Source organism: Astatotilapia calliptera, chromosome 3 (genome assembly GCF_964374335.1).
Source record: "Astatotilapia calliptera chromosome 3, fAstCal68.1, whole genome shotgun sequence".
In the NCBI taxonomy this organism is placed as follows: Eukaryota; Metazoa; Chordata; class Actinopteri; order Cichliformes; family Cichlidae; genus Astatotilapia; species Astatotilapia calliptera.
In genome coordinates this window covers 66,279,326-66,302,314 of record NC_137424.1, presented here as the reverse complement: position 1 = coordinate 66,302,314, position 22,989 = coordinate 66,279,326, and the positions used below count along the sequence as shown (strand labels likewise).

General features: G+C 39.2%; 2 protein-coding genes across 4 annotated transcripts; both read left to right on the top strand.

Moving 5' to 3' along the window:
• The first annotated feature begins 898 nt into the window (after positions 1–898).
• LOC113019514 (butyrophilin subfamily 2 member A1-like) lies at positions 899–22,768 on the top strand. Of its 2 annotated transcripts, none has more exons than XM_026163271.2 (3): positions 899–1,163; positions 20,474–20,827; positions 20,921–22,768. In XM_026163271.2, exons 1-3 carry the CDS (start codon positions 1,094–1,096, stop codon positions 21,070–21,072), a joined length of 576 nt encoding a protein of 191 aa, XP_026019056.2. In that variant the 5' UTR covers positions 899–1,093; the 3' UTR covers positions 21,073–22,768. The 2 variants fall into 2 exon arrangements, with proteins under 2 accessions (XP_026019056.2, XP_026019055.2); XM_026163270.2 differs by lacking the exon at positions 899–1,163 and adding an exon at positions 18,037–18,799.
• On the top strand, positions 1,162–7,195 carry LOC145425618 (uncharacterized). Of its 2 annotated transcripts, none has more exons than XM_080298838.1 (4): positions 1,162–4,096; positions 4,183–4,300; positions 4,431–4,468; positions 6,004–7,195. In XM_080298838.1, exons 1-4 carry the CDS (start codon positions 3,995–3,997, stop codon positions 6,160–6,162), a joined length of 417 nt encoding a protein of 138 aa, XP_080154964.1. In that variant the 5' UTR covers positions 1,162–3,994; the 3' UTR covers positions 6,163–7,195. The 2 variants fall into 2 exon arrangements, with proteins under 2 accessions (XP_080154964.1, XP_080154963.1); XM_080298837.1 differs by having other exon boundaries at positions 4,431–4,567.
• Positions 22,769–22,989: the final 221 nt, after the last annotated feature.

Below are 22,989 nucleotides of genomic sequence, written 5' to 3'. Positions count from 1 at the left end.
GTTTGATGGTTACTGTCAGATGTGATGTGTTATTGCATGTGTTAAAAGTTAAAGAGATCCCAGTGATAATGCACAGATATATTTTTGAAGGTGGAGAGCTGCAGAATCCAGCTGTAAGATGGAGTGTATATGGTGGGGGTGGCCTTAAACCTTCATCTGATAACACCTGCTGTCATGTGGGCAAGAGGGACACAGACAGAACAACACATCCTTTAGATGACAATAACTTTAAAAACACCTCCATTACTAACAACACACACATACGGAAACCTTTCTTGCATAAACACCAGAAACAAAGAGAAGCTGTATGTGATGAAGAACAAATTTAAACTTCCCTTCATTAAGACATAACAGAATTTATTTAATCGCATAATGGGTCTGCCCTCTGCCCTCCTTCTAGTATGACAGGCCTTGAAAACCTCGACTGGCTCCTTTAGATCAGGAGGAGTAGTGGCTCTTCTCTGAGCATCCCCTAATTGTCCAAAGGCCTGATGTCAACACATGTGAATGAAAATAATTTTGTAAATTTGTGTGCCTTAATATTGTGTTTGGGACAAGGTGGAGCTCTAATATGATTTCCGATCAGGTTTTGACAGCAGAAGTTCGAATATATTTGAAGTTCCCACTGCTGAGCGAATTGTCCTCTTTGTGTTTTACTGTAACATTTGGAATTTGGAGTGTAACAAACTGAATTTATTTACTTTTCTTTTATTTCAAGTTTAAATATGGCAATTTATCTTTCCACTTACATAATGAACACTTTTGTTGAAAGCACTGTAGTCAGCGCACATGTGGAAATACACACTGCAAATACCTAAAAACAAGTTAGTCTGCTCTCTAAAATGACACTCCCACATGTTTATGTACCAGAGCATCATTTGCCCTTTGGGGTGTCATTTGAAGACTGACACGGAATACAGACTGAGAGAGCAGCTCATGAAAAAAAACACACCCGATGTCACGCTGACTAGTGTTTGATCTAGTCAGGTTTAATTCTGTCCTTCCTAGGGGAAAAAAAACCCATTGTCGTTTTGAAATTTAGCACAGTTTTAAGGTGCATCAAGTTAGCTTTAGATGACGAGAAGTGGATGAAATGCCTCCTGGGCCATGGGCGTCTCTCTGTTGGATTTTACTCTCTGTCTGCCTCCTGTTTGCCTCTACAGGTGAGACTGATCTTGCTTTAAGTTCAACAGGATTCACAACACAACCCTAGGAGCATCAGTTTTCTGTCTGATGCTTCCTGCTACTCCTGTTTCATTCATACTGTTTTATTTAAATCATTTTCTAACTCCGTGACTCTGTAGAGATTGAGGCTACGTCCACACGTACCCGGGTATTTTTGAAAACGCAGATATTTCTATGCGTTTGCACCTTTCCTCCTCTGTGAGATGTTCTCAATCATTGCCAGGTCTTTATCACTTGAGTTCTGTCTTGCTGGGGTCGCAGACTTCTGCAAAAAGTCTCATCGAGCTCTGGGTTGGTTTAGGTGGATTTGGAGGTATACTGCAACTGATGCTGTAGATGCAGTGGCAGCAACAGTTGCAGTAGACACACTGGCACCTTCATTAATATCACACTCAACTGACTGTTTTATATTCCTATTGCACTGATGGGTGGACAGTTCTCAGGTGCCTGTGCAGGTTGTTTGTGGAGCCGGCTCTGTATGATATCTTTTTCTTACAGACTTTACACTCTGTCTTTGTTTTCAGTAAAATTGAAATTGCTCCAGATTTTGCTTCTTTTCTTGGTGTCACTCATTTTTATTACCATGCCTTTCTAATGTGTTGATGTTGTGTCTTGTTGCCCCTGGCTCTCTTTCTCTCTTTCACACTCTGTTCCTATGCTACTGCGAGTGTAACCACCACCCCTCCCCCCTCTGCTCAGCGCAAACACAAGGCTCAAGTGCGGTGTGAAGTGAAAATAGTGAGACAGAGCGGGTGAGAGAAAGGGGAAAAGAAACACAGCTCGTTATTCGTTACTTCGTGTGGTGGCTATTGCGGAGCTTCCACAGATTCAGTAACATTAGCAAGTGGTGGAGGCCAGCAGGTGGATGAGGGAAATGGTGAGGCGGCCTGAGGCGGCCGCTGTCCAAGTGTCAGGTGAACTGAATTCCAGGTAAGAAGTTATGACCTGCAGTCTATCTGGGTCAGTTCAGGTATAGTTTATTTTAGTTATGCTGACTTTTTTGTAGCATAACTATGAAAAAGTCAGTACTATTTGTTTTGTGGAAATATGGACTTTATTTTTTTCCTTTCTATTGGTAGGTGGCACAGTGCACTTGAGGCAAGTAAGCAAGCTAGAAGACTGGCACTCTTGCTGGATATCCAGTTACGGAAGCAACACATTAACAAGAGAATTCTGAGTAAAACCAAAGTTACCTTCCTGAGTAACTAGTTACTCTGAAAGTAATGACTAACTTGAAGTAACTGAGTTACTTTTGATAGAAGTAACTAGTAATGTAACTAAGTTACTAATTTAAAGTAACTTACCCAACACTGCTCACTTCAAAGATACGGCTCTAAGAGCATTTTCGTTCACAACTGACACATCACTACATGGGGCACACTCACCCTTGACCCACCTGCTTTCCAAGGTAGGTGATGGTTGCATGGTGCATGTGGCACACGACCGACTGTAAGCAACAACATGTTTTTTTTTTAAAACCAGGCCAAAAGAAGTTGCTCAGCACTCAGTAATACTTTTTATTTATTCCGAGATGCCATGCCCATATCATGTGCTAAGCTTAGCACCTGATTACAATGATGGGATTGTACCACCACCTGCATGACGTTCAATGTTCCACTAATCTGAGGACCACCACCTCGTGAGCAGGCCATCCTGCAGTAAAAAACGGGGAATGGTTGCGCTTTGCCCAGAAGCGAAAGTGGCGGCAAAACAGGAACTCAAAGACTTGCCATTTCTCTGAGTGCTTACCAAAGCTTCTTTACTCACATCTCCAATTCCAGCATTAATTTTACCACACTTCGTTCCATTTTCATACTGTCTCTCTTTTACAAAAGGCTTTTGCCCTGTAGCCACAAACGTATCCGCGATACTAAAATCAGCAAATTTGCACTCTTGCGCCCATGTGACAGTTTGACAGCTTAGAGCTCCACATTATTGGTGGGATAAGTTTATCAGGATGGCTTCAAAATCTGCAACCACAAGTGTTTAGATTTCCATCGGATCTCAAGAGGAACAAACGAATAACTCAGACTTACAAATGGACTGCAAGTCAGAAAACTAGGGAATGTGACGACCTCCCTGACTAAGGCCCATAAACGTCGTGTTCACATCATACACACACTTATATTTCTACTCTCCCTGGATGTTTTCCACTCTGTGCTGCTATTGTAAGTCTTCTTGGTCCTTGTGGGGTGATCGTGGCTCAAGAGTTGGGAGTTCACCTTGTAATCAGAGGGTTGCCGGTTCGAGCCTCGGCTTGGACAGTCTTGGTCGTTGTGTCCTTGGGCACTTCACCCGTTGCCTACTGGTGGTGGTCAGAGGGCCCGGTGGCACCAGTGTCTGGCAACTTCGCCTCTGTCAGTGCGCCCCAGGGTGGCTGTGGCTACAATGTAGCTTGCCAGTAAAGTAATAGTAGTAGTAGTAAAGCACTATACAAATACAGACTATTTACCAGACCATTTGTACTCAATGCATTTGGTTCAGACGTTAATAATATTAACTCATACATCCAGGTAAAGCTATTGATAGTGATGTGACGTTCTGTATCGAGGCTTCGGAGCGTGTGTCGAGTAATGGAGGGGGCGTTTCCGCGATGCGCGTATCGAGGCTTGCTTCATTTATGGGAGGAGCTGAAAATGATGACGTCCGAAGCCTCGCTGCCCGGCTGTACCACGTGACTGGTTCATGAAGTGGTTCGAACTTTGCCGCGAGCTATGACAGCGATATAAACCCCTCAGATTTCATTCAAAATGTGGGTGTTTGATGGAGAGTTGCGGTTAGTGAGAGTTTGGAGACCGTTTGGAGGTTTATGAGAGTGAGGAGAGAAAGTCAGGAGAGAATGGAGCCAGCTAAGAAGAGGAGGATGTCCTCCCCTGTGTGGGAACATTTTGATCTTATTCCTCCCAACAAGGTATGTAAATTTCTACAGAAGATGTATTTTCATAATACTGATGGTGCAATACAATTTATGTTAAGCTGTCTTTACTTTTGTACAAGGTGAAGTGTTTGCTATGTGCCAGGGAGCTGGGATATAACAACAACACCTCATCCATGCTTACGCACTACAGAGCTTTGCATGAGAATAAGGGGAACACCGATTGTGGAGCAAGACCAGGTGAGCCATCAAATGCAATGATAATATAGCATGCAGTAATGTTACTAAATGATATAACAATATTATACAATGCAATAAGTTACGTGTGTGATATTTATATTTGTGCTTTGTCTTTATTGTCTTTCCTCAGGAGAACAATCTCAAATAGATGAAGACCTGGTCAGCATGGTGATTGAGGACTCCCAGCCATTTAGCATTGTGGAGGACAAAGGATTCAAAAGATTTGTTAAATCATTAAATCCTAGCTATGTTCTCCCCACTAAAAAGGTCATAAAAGCAGTGAAAATTTAGTTTTTACAGAATAAAATGTGAACAGGCAGGACTGTGTAGCTGTCCATACCTCAACGTTACAAAAGCACAACCACTGTCCACACCTCACCTCACAGTAAATGATCATTTCCATTTTAAGCATTTCCAAATAATCATTTTCCATACTGCCAGTATAAATATACACACTATACTGCCATCAATACAATATAGATGTTTTACACACTCCTTTTGTTGTTGATATTTACAGGCTGTGTGCAAAATGCCACACTCTTCAAATTCATGCCAACTAATATTTTTACGTCCAGTAGGTGTCCTCCTAGAGCAAATGAAGCTTCAAGAAGCTTTGCGCTGGGGTGAACCAATTGGATGAAAAGCTTCAGTGCTTCATGAAGCTTCATCTGCCCATCACTAGCTATTGATCCAAGATTGTTAGGTGTGGCTGTGTGCAGGCAGGAATAGGACCCAAGGTGCAGACTCCGGAGACAGAACTTAAACCAAAACAGCTTTAATGCTGAACGCAAACATAACATAACTGGAAAAACTCAAAAAAACAAACTAACACCAGCAGATTGACAAAACACACAGCAATGTAAACGGTAGATCGCGACACAGACACCAAGAAACACAGGGCTTAAATACACAGAGGGAGCAATCAGGGAATGGGTAACAGGAGGGAAACACAGCTGGGGCAAATCAGGCCTAACGAGACAAGGGGAAGCAAAACCAGACACATTAACATCAGACATGGACTTTCAAAGTAAAACAGGAAACATAACACAGACTCACGGGCAGGCACTATAACAAAGGGAACAGAGACGTGGGAACAGGGCAGACACAAACATTGACTGAACACGGGGATATAGGAACTTAGGATACACATAGACGCGAACTAGACAAGGGGATGCAGGTGATAGGGGAGACAGAGCAACTAAAGAAGACAGAGACCTAAGCCATAAGACAGAACTCAAAGAAACCAAAAACTAGAAAGTATAAATAATATCATAAACTCAAAAACGCTGGGTCGACGACCCAGGCATCCCAACAAAGATTGAGTAAGGAATAACACACACTAGATCTGTCTTATTTAGAATATGAAAATATGAAACGTATTTCAAGTTTTTGACAAATATACGCATCCATTGATCAGTGAAGTGTCCATATTTGCTATTACTAACACACAGTTATCCTATAGAGTTTGAGTCAGTCCAAACTTAAAGTAATTATTTTTGTGGTCAATTGCAAGAAAACTGTAACTTTTGTTAGAGCTACTTCCATTAGCTTTAATAGCTTTAATAAATGGGATTTCCATCCCGAAATGCATGCCAAATAATTTACATTTCAATTCAAAAAGATGAAATTAGGTTTCTTTAGTTCAGCACATCTATCTCTCTGTTTGCTCCTCACTGTGTACAAACACTTTTCTCCTTTTTCAGATGGGAAAATCATCAAAGCTGAGCCTGGACAGAACGTCACTCTGCCATGTCGAACTCCACATATCAGCGTTCCCATCAGAGCTGTGGTGGAGTGGTTCAGACTTGACCTGCAGGAAGGACATGTCCTTATGTACCGGGATGAGCAGTTTATTTCAATGAACCAGCTTCCATCGTTTGTGAACCGGGTGGATCTGCAGGACAGACAGATGAAGGACGGAGACGTGTCTTTGATTCTGAAGGACGTGACAAGTGACGACACTGGAACATTTCAGTGTTACGTGGTCCAGAGAGGAACAAATGGCAGGAAAAGCACTGTTGATCATATCAGCACCGTCTACCTGAGAGTTGTAGGGAGCAGCGATGGACATCCAACAATGAAATGTAGACGTTTAACACAAATACAATTGAATTTTTTAGCGTTTTTCTCTTCTTTACTTAGAAGTATTGTTAAGGAGATTTAAAAACAAAGTTAATTTTCATTGTCTTCTTCATTATTACGTTGCTGTTAAAAGGTAATAATGCCAATGAAGTCCGTATAGTGCAGCCAGTCCCTTAAACACTGCTGCAATCCACTTTCACCAAAATAAGTTTTCTCCTAAGTTTTTTTTTTTCTTTTATCACTTTTGATCTTTGATTATTTGCTTGCTGAGGTTAATTCGTGATTAACAGCTTTGATTCTGCTGTTTGGAAACGTGTGCTCCAGTTTAGTTTATTTCCAGCAGTAATAAATTTGTTAAATGTTGGGTCTGTGTTTCCACATGCCCCGCTAGTTTAGAGACTTATTCCTCATGACAAACACAAGACATAGCAGAACATCTTCAACCGGTTATTAACTCGCTAACGAAGGAGAGCTTTGGTCTGAACCAGGCGGTGGAGCATAATGCTCATCACTCTCTAGCCCAAATCCTTCAAAGAGCAGCTGTCCTCGTAGCCTTTTTATTGACATGACATTTACAGTACACATGACAACACAACACAAGCACCTCCCATCGTAAACCCCCCCCCCTCCCCCCCTTGGTCCTAAGACAAGGCATTATATGTGTGTGTGTGACAAATAACTTTGTTGTTTGCAAAACTTGTGCATAGGATTTTAAAATTGACAATTTATACTTGTATTTAAAGTTATGAAATATGATTCATTAAACATGTTTGTGGTTGTTACAGTAAAAAATATAACTTTTTTCTACTCTGATTTTATGTTTTTTTTCTGATTTTAGATCTATTGTGTTAATACAATAAATGTACAAATGAAAACAAGGCAAAGTAAATAGTTTTTAAAGGTAAAATGTGGAGGGACAATCAAAAGTAGTTAAAAATGGCCAATTATACCCTGGACCCCAGAGGGTTAAACATTTTTTTCAAAGTAACTCAATAGTTACTTTTCAAGTAATTAATTAATTTTAGAATATTGTAACTCAGTTACTAACTCAGTTACTTTTTGAAGAAGTAACTAGTAACTATAATTAATTACTTTTTCAAAGTAACTTGCCCAACACTGCCCACATCTAAAAACTCTCTCTCTCTCTCTCTCCCTAACTTGCTCACTCTGTCTCCTGCCCTGCCTTCCCCTCTTCCTAAACAACCCTGGTGGTGACTTTTCTTTTTAATTGGTGGACATGAGACATTTTTTGACAGAACGGGAAAGAGGTGACTTTTTTTCTTTCTTTTAGTGTTTTCGCGCTGTCCTTAGAATACGCTTAAAAAAACACACACAAAAACAAAACAAAACGTGACAACAGTTTTTGGCATGGCATGGCATGGCTTATATAAATTATAACAACTGTGGATTTACTGGCTGGTAATTAAAATTTAAAATGCAATATATTCAGTTTTAGCATTTATATTCACTGCTGTCTGTAACTATGCTCAAAGTGTTAATGCTATCTTATTTTAACAAACAATAATGTCATATAGAAAACTGGGGTGGCACTTGGGGTGGCAAAGGATCATTTTATTTTATGACCCCATGCCACCCTTCTAGATCCGCCCCTGAGTACATGGCACGATCAGAAGCTCCTACACATAAAGAGTTTAAGTAGTAAAAACTCTGATTTTGTTAATACTGAGATATGTTTAAGAAGGAGTGTAAAGTCAAACCGTGAGTCTGATTTACAGCAAGACTGTCTGATGCTTCCCGCTGCACCAGAGGGCAGTTCATTTAAGAGATAAGATAAGATAAGATAAGATAAGATAAGACTTTATTGAAATTTTTGCGTCACCTCAGCTCAGGTACAGATATATGAAGGAAATACAAAAATACAACTAAGTACAATCAATGAAAAAAGTAAGATAATGCACTATATACAATGGTAGCATACACAGTATGTGATTATGGATATAGTTGGAAATATGGAAGACATAAACTATATAGCTTGGAAGGTCATGGAAGGTCCATTATGCATGAAATGGTCCATTTGCATTTATTTATTCCATTAAACACTTCTGTGAAAATCAACTAGGTGTTTGTTAAAATAAAAATTAGAAACTTTTGAATCAGTTAGTTGTTTTCTCATAAATGTACTAAATAACCATACACAAAGAACTTTGACATTTTGGTAACCTTATTATCAGAGATGGGCAGTAACGCGTTACTGTAATCTGATTACTTTTTTCAAGTAACGAGTAAAGTAAGGGATTACTATTGCAAAAACTGTAATTAGATTACCGTTACTTTCCCGTAGTAACGCTGCGTTACTAAAACCGTGATTTTTTGCGAGAATGTCTCATGACAGTGACGTAAGCGAGTGCGCCGTTAGTGACAACAGCTGTGTGCAGATCAACAATGGATCACATATCGATTGTGGGAGAGAGTATGAGCGTGCAGCGTTTAAAGCGTGGAAGTACTGACCTTACTTTGAGTTTGATTCCATAAAAAGTGACAAAAACATTAGTGTCCATCGTGCGTGGGAAGAAAACTTCTTTTTACAGCGAAAAAAACCCCCCTAAACTTCCAAGCAAGCACCAAGTGCGCTATGACGTAATGGGAAACTCACAGAGAAACTCGCGGATTCTTCAACTGACCGCGGCACACCTGCACCAGGGTAAACTTCCGCCTACCGCAGTCCTGCTTTACAGGTGAAAATAGAGCAACAGGACCGCTGAGTCTTTGACTTTATTTATTTTCTGCTGTGTTTTACTTGCATCTATTTGAAAGACTGAGTGTAAACACAAAAAATATTTTATTTTATGTGCTGGAATGTGCAGAAAATAGGTTTAAATGTTAAACTAATTTATTCAAGTCAGAGAATGTGTTGTGTGACGGCTGTGTGCGGACAGGAATAGGACCCAAGGTGCAGACTCCAGAGACAAACTTAAACCAAAACAGCTTTAATGCTGAACTCAAACATAACATAACTGAAAAAAAAATCAAAATAAACTTAAAGGAAGCAAAACCAGACACATTAACATGAGACATGGATTTTCAAAGTAAAACAGGAAACATAACAGAGACTGAACAAAAGACACAGACTCACATGCAGTCACTTCAACAGAGGGAACAGAGACGTGGGACCAGGGCAGACAGGGGAGACAGCGACTAAGGATTACACAGACAGAAAACCAGAACACTAAAACTCTAACCAAACACCACCCAGAGAACCTTAACTAAGAATAATCCTAAAACCCATAACGCAAAGCTAGAATATAATGAAATAACAAAATCAAAGAACCAAAAACACAAAACACTGGGTCAACGACCCAGGGACCCTAACAGAATGTTGCATATAATTAAATTTTTGCTTGATGCATAAAGTTAAAAGATTAAAACTGATAAAACAAGTTTAAAAAAAAGAGACTTTTCCATTTGATTACATTTTGTATGATGGATTATGTAGAAAAAGTAGAATTGGGCTGAAAGATCTATCTAAAGATCGCTTAATCACCTATTCAGGTTGTAAATCGTGTTTTTAAAAAGTAACTAAGTAACTAAGTAACTAAGTAATTAATTACTTTTGAAAATAAGTAATCAGTAAAGTAACGGGATTACTTTTTTGGGGAAGTAATCAGTAATTAGTTACTGATTACTTTTTTCAAGTAACTTGACCAACACTTCTTATTATGCAGTTCCAAAAGGTTCATTCTCCTCATCTGGACGTAGCGTTGTCAGTGGGAGAAACGTTTCGTCACTCATCCAACTGACGTCTTCAGTCTGCCATCTGCCATTAACTTAACTTAACTGTCGATTTTACAAAACTCAATATTTTCTGTGTCAAAATCTCAAAATATTGCATGAAATCATTAAAAAAGGGATTTTAAATAGAGAAACGTTGGACTTGTAAAAAGGATAATCATACTTATGTACTCAGTACTTGGTTTGGCCCCCTTTTGCATGAATTACTGCCTCAATGCGCTGTGGCATGGATGCTATCAGCCTGTGGCACTGCTAAGGTGTTATGGAAAATCAGGATACTTCAATAGTGGCCTTCAGCTTTTGCTGGCCAATCAAGCACAATAATCCCATGGTCGTTGAACCAGGTTTTTGGTACTTTTGTCAGTGTAGACAGGTGCCAAGTCCGGCTGGAAAATAAAGTCAGTATTTCTTTAAAGCTTGTCTGTGGAAGGATGCATGAAGTGCTCCAAGTGCGTTGACTCTGGACTTAATAAAGCACAGTAGACCAACACCAGCAGATGACTCAACACAGACTGTGGAAACTTCACACTGGACTTCAAGCATCTTGTGTGCCTCTCCATTCTTCCTGCAGACTCTGCACTTTGGTTTCCAAATGACATGCAAAATCTGCTCTTACTGGCTTACAGCTTTTCATAAGTTGTAAGCCATAGTCATCAAAATTATAACAAATAAAGGCTTTAAATATCTGGCTTTGCAAATAATGAGTCTATATCATATATTAGTTTCACCTTTTGATATTCTATTTTTTTGAGCGTCACCTGTAAGGACAATTCTTCAAAATTGTTCAAAGCATCTTTTTCAACTATAAACCGTAAGTAACAAAAGCAAAAATTGAGAATCCTACATCTTACAGCACACTGCTCCCACGTCAGGTCCCAGCATTGCACTGAAATATGGAAGGCACTGCTCCAACTCTCACCCTGCTGTGGAGCCACAAACTACACCCCAGATCTGAAGAAGATTTTCAGATCAAAATGACTCTTAGATTATTCAGAGGTGATAAATTGCAGTGTGGAAATTTAGGGCTTTCGACTTTGAATCAATCTCCGAATCTGAAAACCCACACAGCTGAAAATCATAAATTTGCTCACACAGCGGGCCAACAGATCATATTTAAGGTGTTGAATTCAGTGTGATAGAAACAGCCTCAGGTCCATCTGAGTTTTAGAGGCAAACATTTTTTCAGGCTCTTTTTTTACCTCTTAAAAGCTTTTTTTTCTATCTTTTGGGTTTTTAATAACCCCAAAGGTCAGCCATCTGTTACCATCTAAATTTCTATGTGCAACCTTTTAGTTAAAAGTGATCTCCACGCAGTGAACAGTCCTCAGTCTTGTCTGCTCTAAAGAGTCCAAGAAAACAACAGTTTTATTACTTTGTGACTTATTAGTTCATTTGTAATTGTAGGTTTTCTCTTTGTGGCATAAAGAGACTAAATCTATTCAAGGTTCAATTAAGTATTGATAATATAAAAATATGCATTGTGTCCTGTTACAGTTACTTAGTTATTTTTAAGAAAATGTTCTGTTGACCTGGTTTTCTATTTAAATGTTTTCTGGTGTTATTTTCTGATTGCATTAGTTATTATTATGCACTCTCCTAATAAATCCCTGGAGCCTTATGGGGTGGGTGGAAATAGAGAGAAGGTGGGTCACATGAATGAGACTTTGAAAGGCAGAAAGACAGAAGAGCACTGAGATGAGGCCTAACGAGTCTCAGAAAGCAAGAAAATCATAGAATCAGACTGATGAAATTAGTTTATGAATTTGGAAGTGATGCAGGCAGATGAGTTAATACAGATCTATCTTACTGAACTCATGCATGAGCTTCATTGTAATGCACCATTGTCTCCATTTTACGAGTCATTAAAAAAAGCTGATCATTATGTAAATGTATGCATGCTGCATGTCACATACAAACATTTCAAGTGCAGCAGTAAAATGTAAAGTACAGTTTTATTATTTTGGATTTATTATGCATATGTTTTTTGTGCATCGCTGTGTGCTGTATGTTAGTGGAACTGCAATGTTTATTCATTTTAAGTATTTTGATTATATCATTTATCAGATATATCTTTTAGTATTGAGATGTTAGATAATCTGCATTATGTAAATGTATCAATTCAACGTCATCTATACCAATGTTTCCCAACCACTGTGCTGCAGCACATAGGTGTGTCGTGAAAAATGATCATGTGTGCCGTATCTGGTTCCACCAGATTAGTACTCTGAGGTTACATTTACACTGCAGGTGAAAGCGCATCAAATCCGACTCTTCTGGCCCAATGCGACCCATCATTGTATCCGATATCCGATATTTTCAAATCCGATCTGGGTCACTTTGGTATGTGGTACTGAATCCGATACATATCCAATGTTTTAGAAAGCGACTGCTGTTTGAACGGTCATGTCGCATTAAATCTGTCTTTTACGTCACCGACACAAGACAGACGCCAATTATCAGCGCCGGAGAAGACATCGCAAACGCTTCCTGGCCATCCAGTGTTAGTGAAACTGTTTGGAAGACAACATGAACATTTTATTTGTACAATGGCTGGCTGTTTATAAAGAGAAACACTTGGTTAGCATTTTTGCGCCAGTAATTCCCACTGCTACTTTTACTGAAGTGAACTGGTTGCACTAAAGTGTATTAGGTTAGGAATAGGTACTTTTAGAACGCACCCTGGGTCTCTGTTTCTGTGTTTGTCATGTTTTCTGCCTTATTATGATAGTCCTTCTCCATCTGCATTGTGTTCTGATCAGGCTCAGTCCAAAGAAGTTTTCATGATGATTTTAAGATCCTTTTTCAAGGGGAGGGAACTCCCCTTCCTGGAAAGGAAGCTGTCAGAGTGGCTCACACCACACTACAGTGGCTTCTTAGCAGTACAAAGCAGTAGAGTACAAAGTTGCAGTACAAAGCGAGTTAATCCGGGTCACCCTGTGCGTGGTGCTGGATGGCGCTAATGTGTTAACGAGCTAACTGCGTTAATGCTTTGAGGACGATCCGTGATAACTAGCTAAGTGCTGTCAGCGTTAATCTAGTTAAAATGACATTAACGCCATAACTGCATTAACGCCTCAAATATCCATTAGTGAGTTATCGCGGGGCTGCACAGCCCCACACACGGGGCGATCCGCGATAACTCGCTAACGGAGATTTGAGGCGTTAACGTCAGCATTACTATCTATCTATCTATCTATCTATCTATCTATCTATCTATCTATCTATCTATCTATCTATCTATCTATCTATCTATCTATCTATCTATCTATCTATCTATATTAATATATATACACTATGTACACACACACACACACACAACCATGCATGTGTTTAGGTTCCACTGACAGTTTAGGAATGCTTTAAACTGGATTTGAGTTTATTTGTATTTATGAGAGGGCTACACTGTTGTTTATGGTCAATTGATGCCCTCAGCATAAAAGATTTCAAAGATTTTTTTTATTAGCTGCAATGTGATGTAGCATCCTAAGACAAATAACACATGGGATTTTAATTTCTAAGTTGTTCTCACACTTTCATACTCAAAAGTTAGATCAGCGCATGGAAAAAGCTCACTGCTACATTTAATCACCTGTTCAAATCCACCATGACAGAATGACTTCAACTTAATTCCCACATTTGGCACACATCAGGAAATAATCATGCTTCATCACTGCTGGAATTACTCCATTTAGGAGACGACACTGCCTGAGTAGAGCAGCAGGAGGCTCAGTCAAATGTCACTTTATACTACAGAGCAGGCGGGTTACAGACCGTCGATCTGACTAGTGACACATTTTTATCACCAGTAAATTAATTAGAGTAATTAACCCTTGTGGTGTTCGTATTTTTGTTACTCAGCCAGTGTTCATGGGTCTGGTGGACCCGCTAGAGTTTTGGCTTTCCAAATTAACACTATCAAAAAGTTTTATGTTAAATTACTCAACAGATGTTTACTTCATCCCAATTACAAGCCATATGAACAGCAAACATGGTTAATTTTTTCCCTTTACCTTTGTTAGATCACATTTATGAATTAATGTGCTTCTCGGGTTTTTTTTGTTTGTTTTTTTATAAAATGTTATAAAAAAATAAATCAGTTATAATCAAGTGGAGTGAGTGGAAAGACACAACACATTTACACGTGAAGCAATATGTTTCACAACTAAATGGGATCAGCTGCTCATCAATGGTGACATTAGGCCCAGGGTTGTAAGACAGGGGGAGGTGGTGCACACACTTATCCCACACTGTCCTGATGGCAGCTAGCTTGTCTCTCTGCCGTCAAGCTGGTCTGTCGTCTCGGTTACCAAAGCGGATAATCCTGGAAATTTTGTGGAAGTTTTCCAGAGACATTGATGCACGGAAAGGTTCGTGTCGGTTTCTGCATCCCACAGGGATTCTGTGGATTCCCCTTTGGACCTGAAAACTCCTGCAAGGATAAGAACCTCAAAGTAGGCCTTTGGGGTTCTTAGATGAATTTGGTCCATCTCCTTCCACCTCTCTCCAAAAACACACCTTCCTTCTAGATTACTGCAATCCAGAATAATTTTCTGGATGGAATCTGGGATGAAAAGCTCAAATGAAGACTTGATGTCCTGCACATGAGTAACTGTCAGCCGTGTTGGCCCTGGCTTATCCCAGTAACAGCTCTGCAGGGTGGCTCATTTCTTGGGCAAGAAGACCATTCAATGTCACCAGTTACTAACATCCATATTTCTTCACTTGCTGTCTGGTGGGCTTGTTCTGGTCCTGGAGCTGGCTGCAGATGGGGTACTCGTCTTCGTTTTGTTACTAAATGGTGCTCAACCTCATCCTCTTCTTCAAAGTCACTGTCAGACTGAATTTTCAGAAATGTGAAATATTCTGAAACCTCTTTGTCAACATCATCATCAGAAGCCCCTCTCTCTTCCAAAATCAATTGGATGGCCCTCCCAGCAGATAATCTTTTGCCATCTTGATCAGTTGTGATAAGGAACCACACTGGCAAAGTCTTATTTATAGTATTATGCCCCTAATTTGCAGGTGGGACAGGGTATGAGAAAATAAAATTTGGATCCCTCAAGAAAGAGGGTAAAATGTGTGAGATGTCAGAGCAGACGGTGTTGATAGTTGAATTTTCAACAATGCTGCAACTTTGTGCGCGAGCAGGAGGGGAAGAAAACACTATCAGCAGCACCAGAAAGGAGGAAGACAGAGTGTGGGAACACAGGACCTACACTTTCAACACTTTTATTAGACCTGGGTCCAGTGGACCCGAACACCTTGTATGTAATGTAAATGTGTGGGGGGAGGTACAGTATGAGGTCATTGAAAATTAGTTTGGATTTATGTTCTTCACAGAAAATAAGCCAAAGCCAATGAATTTCAGGTTGAAAAAATAATTAATTGTTTAATTTTTCTTTTGAAAAAAACTGAAAACGGGTCTCACAGACCCGAATACCATACAAGGGTTAAATGTTTTGAAAAAATTTTGAACACAATTTCAGCACCCCAAATGAAAAATAAAATAGAATCAAACATAAGAATTCTGTAATCGTTGTCATCTGTTTTGTGCAGATACATAAAGTATATATTTAAATAGTTAAACATATACTTTAAACATATATAATTACAAATATACTCTATTTGTAATTTAATAATTGATTTACCAGGTGAAGTTGAGTTTAGGGGTTCAGTGAAGTGACATCATCAACACTTTGTCATAACACTGATTTGTAACTTTTTAAATACTTACTTACCTGTGCTTGAAGCCTGTAACAGAAAGAGAAAGACCACACGTACAAACAAACCAACTTTAAACCCTGTGTGCTGTACAACAGAGGGGAAAGGACAACAGGACCCACTACCAGGAAGGTCCCACAGCTACTTGCTTGTCCTTGCTTACTAAGAAATCCACTGCAAGGACATTAATATTTTTAAACAAATGTAAAAATGATACGGTACTTGGCACTAGGTGCTGCAGCTGCTGTGTGTGTATGTATCTGAGAGAGATTTTGCTTCGTCGTGGAGAGAATGAGGGCAAGAACTTTCTGTCCTGTTAAACCAGTTGGTGTAGCTTTAATCTGATCTGGAATCAGTCCAAAGAATATACGTATAAGATTTTTAGCACGGTATTTACGTGTTTCATGCGTCATCAATGAGATGTTTTTGTTATACTTTGCAGGAGCATGAACAGAACCTGTGATGTGTGCGTATGTGCACGAGTTTTAAATAACTTCAGCTTTTATCATTTATCGTTCACCTTTTGTTATTGTAACGTAGTTACTTTACAATAAAAAGTATCTTGAGGTAACTGTTGTTGTAAGTTGGTGCTATATAAATAAGTAAGTACTGTAATTACTTGCTTACTTAGTGATTACTTACTTACAATATAAATAAACATATTATGTTATTCAAAATAAAATAAAATAAAATAAAAAAATACTTTATTACAATGTTCATGATTAGGGAAAGTCAGTAACATGGTGGACCAGTATTGCCTATATTAACTCATCTCTGTGTTTGCTGTGGGAAATGGGCACTAGTATGGGAGTTGTTTGTGTGTTTCACAATTGCTGTGAGCAAATGTCTGTGTGTTGGATTAATTGAAGGCAGGTGTATTTGATTCTACTGATCCTCTGGTCTACTTAGGCTACGTTCACACTGCAGGCGAAAGCGCATCAAATCCGATTTTTTTGACCCTATGCGACCCATATCCGATCATGCTATGACAGTGTGAACGGCACAAATCCGATATTTTCAAATCCGATCTGGGTCACTTTCGTATGTGGTACTGAATCCGATACATATCCGATGTTTCAGAAAGCGACTGCTGTGTGAATGGTCAAGTCGCATTAAATCTGTCTTTTACGTCACCGACACAAAAGAGACGCCAATTATCAGCGCCAGAGAAGCGCCCGAGAAGACATCGCGAGCGCTACCTGGCCATCCGGTGAAACTGCTGGGAAGACAACGTTGGAGAAACGTGAACATTTTATTTGTACTGTATAATCTGCAGATTCTGACAGAAATCTGCAACTATCCTTTGAAGCACCGCTCCTCTAAAACAGCAATAAGGATCATTATTAGGTTATCTACATTATTTTGTAAATAACAAAATAACTTAAAGCAAAAATTGGGAAACATGAAGTCCGAAGTCTTTATATTAAGGGCCGTCAGTCAAACAATACTGTTTGGTCTGGGTCTAAACAGAGCGAGTTGTGTGTGACATGTTCTTTTGCGCATGCGGGCCGCTTTGAGCGTTCACATTAGAGCGCATTTGCTGTCGCATTTTATTTGTAGTGTGAACACGCAGACAAAAAAATCGGATTTGATAAAAAAATCGGAATTGAGCATTAAGACCTGCAGTGTGAACGTAGCCTTATAGTCCACACTACAAACACTGATGTGATATTTTGTCTCTCTGTGTAGGCCAGGGCCTAGTATATGCTGCAGCCTAAAGGCAGAGTTTGTCTGCTGAGGCCGGGGTGGTTGCTGGATTACTATTTTCAGGGTGGTGGGTGGAGGACAACTGCTGTTCACTGTTACAGCTGTTGGCATGTGTAGTGTAGCTGACTCTGGCCTTGGACTATGTGTTTGATCGCTATTGCAAGTGTGAAACTGGACTATTTTAGCCCTTCATTTTTATGATCATTGTACTAATAAATTATTATCTTTTTGAATTTTATTGGTTGTCATCACTCCCACATCTGTATCTGGAAGTCCCATGGGATCTTGGCTTGGTCATTCTCAACTATCTCGGGACTTCCAGGCCATACTTGTCACAGATGTTTCTGTATATTATGCACAGCACCTTTGTTATGGTGTTCCCTGTATGCCTTGACTGCTAGCACCATGTACCCTGCTGCTTTGCGCTGGATTGTCTCACTACTTCTCTCTGTTGGTGGTACATACCATACGGGGGGGGGGGGGAGCTCATTCACTCCTGCATATAGCTTGACGTCATCTATATAGACATGGTTGCTGACAGTATCTGTAGCCACTCTTGGTAATGATCACTCCCCAGTGGGGACAAAGAATCTCCTTAACGCACTTGCAAGTCTAATAGCAGTTTTATGTTTTTTCTTTTCAGTTTTAGGACAATAAATCATCAAGTTGACCTGGAAGACTTGGTCAATGTAAAGCAAATGTTTTGACTGTTAATATGAACCCACTCAGCCCTAAAATTTTTTTAGAATTAAATCAAAAGTACTTGAGTAATAGTGTTTACTGACAGAAAGGATGACACCCATGTAATTAGTGGGTGGAGACAATGCATTCATCAGGGCATCTGTTAAAACACACCTCAAATAACTAATAAAAGAAAACAAGTCAGTCTGCTCTCCCACAGGCACTCCCTGTTATTTTTATGCACGAACGTCATTATCTTTGGCATTGTTTTTTAAATAGTCCCAGATTTCATAATCAACATCAACTCCTCTTTCCTCATGAGACAGTCAGAGAGAGAGGCTGAAAATAAGCATGCAGAGCTGATATGACACTGACCAGTGTTTAACCTAGTCAGGTTTAAAACATAGTTATTCTGTTCTTCCTGGGGGGAAAAAGCTTAATCATTTAGAATAGTTTTATTTAGCTTTGAATGAGCAGAAGTGGATGAAATGCCGGCTGGGAAAAGCTCGTCTCTCTGCCAGATTTTACTGTCTGTCTGCCTCCTGTTTTCCTCTACAGGTGAGACTGAACTTGCTTTAAATTCAAGAGGATTCACAAATAGAAACACACAACGAAGAGCCATGTTTGGATTCTTGCTGTCTATGAGTACATGACACGATCAGATGCTACTGAGGAGTTTTTAAAGATCTGAGCCCCTGCTCCAGAAAGTAGAGTCAGTGAAAGTTCTGATTTTGTTAAGCCTTAGATATGGTTGAGAAAATGGGTTCATTTAAACTCCAGAGATTTAGCTGGACATGTGCTGCGGTGATTGTGAGGTGGAGACTGCAGCTGCTGAGGGTGCACTACTGCTGAACCTTTGGATGGCTCTTTTGATGTTTTCAGCTAAATCGTGTTTGTGCTGGTAGGCAAGAAGTGAAGCAGCTTATGGCGGTAACAAGAACCGGACCACTACTGCACACTTTAGCACTGGAGGTTTTCGTAAAGCTTTTATTTTGGTATTTCCATTGACCGGTAATATAAATTTGCATGTTAGCTAAATATTTAGTTTCCTGTAATATTTAGATTACATTTAAAATTGTGTTTTAAATATACAAAGTAACAAATATTTTAGTAAATGTTGTACGCGTTAGCTCCTTAACTCGTTAGCACTGTGCAGCACCATGCACAGGGCGATTCACGTTAACTCGCTAACGGAGATTTGCCGCATTAATATGGTTATGGCGTTTATGTCAAAGGTTTATGAATGAGAGGTCTGGAAAATGCTATCAAAACACATGTTGAAATCAAGTTCTTGTTTTTCTCAATTAGAGTTGCATCGCTTCCCTTTTTACGGTTAACTTGAAATTCACCATTTTTGAACTTCTATCAGAAATTTCATCAGAGCTCCAATAACACCATCGTTTCATGTTATTAAAAAATCTACAACCTCATTTTCATTCAAAGGAGTTGATCTCAGACATACATGAGCCTAAGTTTTAAGGGACTGTCTACAAATTGCAACACTGAAAAATAAAAAAATTAAAACAGAATATTAAGAAATATTAACTAAAAAACTCTGCTTTCAAACACTATAGAGTAAGAAAATTCATTTCATACCAGGTATTCAGTATAGTGACCCCAACTGTGTTATCTACCACGCTGATAGCCAGTTACTAAATAGGCTTTCTCTTTAGGCTCTGGGGGCTGTGTTTTGGTGACAGCCATGTTCTGGACTGACAGTCTCTCAAATAAATGAAGGGAATCCGTACAATGGGAAGTCTGTGTACAGCTGTTGAATGTGTAATGACTGTTTCCTATGTGTGTTGTTGTTGTAAGTCTGGTTTGTCAGCATATCCTGTTTGTTCATAATAATAATAAAACAGGTCCTTCTGATCTTACTGCAACAGTGAGTCTGAAATAAGGCTTTAAAACTGTTTTATTTAAAATAAGGTATATATTTCAAAACTTTGGCAAATCTACATGTAAACTAATCAATGATGCATCCATGCTTGCCAAAGCTAACACACACTTGTCTGAGATGAAAACTTAAAGTAATTGTTAGAATACTCAGTATTAACTACTTATTATAAATGTTCCCTCTGATTTAATTGAATGTATTTACATACTGCAGGAACTCACGGTGTGTCAGATGCTTCTATCTCTCACCATATCTCAGATTAAAAAGACTTTTTAGTTCAGCTGAGCTCTGCGGGCTCTCTGTCTGTGAACTAATAAGGTTCTCCCCTGTTTCAGATGGGAAAATCATCAAAGCTGAGTCTGGACAGAACGTGTCTCTGCCATGTCAAACTCCAAACATCAGCGTGCCCATCAGAGCTGTGGAGTGGTTCAGACTTGACCTGCAGGAAGGACATGTTCTCATGTACCGGGGTGAGCAGTTTATTTCATTCAACCAGCTTCCATCGTTTGTGAACCGGGTGGATCTGCAGGACAGACAGATGAAGGACGGAGACGTGTCTTTGACTCTGAAGGATGTGACGAGTGATGACACTGGAACATTTCAGTGTTATGTGGTCCAGAGAGGAACAAATGGCAGGAAAAGCATTTTTGAGTTTATCAGCACCATCTACCTGAGAGTTGTTCCTCCAGGTGAGTCATTTAGAAGAGGAAATGGATTCTGTTCTGTTCTTCACTCATCACCTACCTGACAGCTGACACCTCACACCTGTTTCTCACCTGCAGGTCAGCCAGGAGGACACAGGAAAGGCAAAGGGAACGAGGATGTATCCTCTGGACTGGACTTTTGTTTAACAGTTAGTGTTATACTTGTTACGCTAGCTCTTGCTTTTTTTATGACCTTCACAATACCCAAAACACAGGAGAAGAAGATTTGATCCAGACCTCAGATGACTCGACAGGTGAACCTTAAGTCACCTACCCACTAAACATTGGACATGGGATAGACGTGCAGATCATGTCTATACTGGGTCCATCAGTCCATGACCAATTCTGAACATCTATATATCCAAACTAGGTCCACAACTTGAAAGACCTCATCTGGTGTTACAGAAATGGCAGATAAAAGTCACTCCGAGGTCACTTTGCTCAGTGGGTTGTAGATGTCTAACACCTGAATTTATTTAATAATGTCTTTAGTGTTTCTTTAGAAACATTATTAAAAAGGTAAAAAAGTAAATGAATGAAATAAAGTGTTTCCTTTTCCAAGATTGTTTAGCTGTTAAAAAGCAATCATTTAAATCAAAGCTGGATGTAGTCAAGTCTTCATAGAGCAGCCAGTCCCAAATGACTGCTACAATCCACTTTCACCAAAACTTATTTTTTATTTCCAGAATTATTTATATCATTATGTTTTCATTTATTAATTTGATGATTAAATTTTTTGGGAAGCAGTGTGTGACACCTATAAATGTATGATAACATACATCATGTTGAAACAGGATTTCTACATGATCTAGTCCTCACTCATTTTGTTTCTATACTGTACATACAGCCTGGTATATATTTCTTTGGGAGACGGTGGAATATGTTTGTCACTGTCAGACGTTGTGTATTGTTGTATGTGTTCAGAGATAAAGAGAGTTTACAAAGTGAATAATAAGCAGGTTAATCAGTGTTAGTGAATCTGCTCAGATATATTATTGAAGCTGCAGAGCAGGAGGATTTAGTTGTAAGTTACACTGCATGTAAAAGGGATTGTGGAGCAGGGAAATTATTTTACTGCTATTGTTAAAAATCATTATTACCAGCATAATATAATCTGCAATATGATCATTGCTCTAACAATGTAACAGATAGCTTTAAGATGGCCTTAAGATGTTTATGATGATGTTAACTTTGTATTCCAGGTGCAGTTATAACTATTTTATACATATTGCATATCTGTGCTTATTTGAGTTGATGTTCAGGTTCATTAATGGTCTAAAGCTTCACCTAGTGAGAGTGTCTAGATGATCCATGCTGAGGGAAATCTAGAACATAGAAGGAATTGCAGTACATGCTTACACAACAGTTCATTTTAATATCTTTTATATGTTCATATTCTTGTATTACACTTTTAGTAGAGGTTCTTGGTTAAAACATTTATTTAGTAGAGGACATATACATAGTCCCAGTTAGGTTGTAACACATAAGGATGAGCCTCTGTTCTGGTAAAAGGTCAGAAGTGCAACAGGTGAATTGAGAAAGAGCATGTGAGGTCGTGACACACACACATGAGTTAGATTTATTTAGAGGAGAGAGAGATTAGTCATGTCTGGATTGTAACGGCGAAAGTGTCTCGGTAAAAGAGGAACCGTCCTTGTCTTCTCGGCAAGAAAGAGGAACTGAAAGGTTGACCAGAGGAATCGGCCATGAAAATAGAAGATGATCTTCTGTGTTAAAAGTCATGGTTGTTTTGATATTGACGTATGTATATATCCTGTCTGTGACGCATGAAGGGGCGTCAGTAAATCAAGCCCTGATGTTATAAAATAATTGTTTGTGCTTTAGTAAGTCGAAGATCACTTGCTGTCTGCGTACAGAGTGTTCTTCCCACACGTGTGTATTCATTAAAAATCATCGTTTGACCAAAAGCTTCTGGACCAAGGGTGGTTTGTACTCTCCTTCCTCAATTTTGAACCTTAACAGGATCAATAAAAGGTCATTATTGTGTAAATTTATACCTAAACAAACAAGGTAACCAGGTGGGTTTAAAGATCTTAACCTGAGTTAACGTTGTGTTTTTATGTGACGACAAGATGAGAGTGTGTACATGGACAAAAAAAGATGGTGAAATTCTGTTTAATAAATTG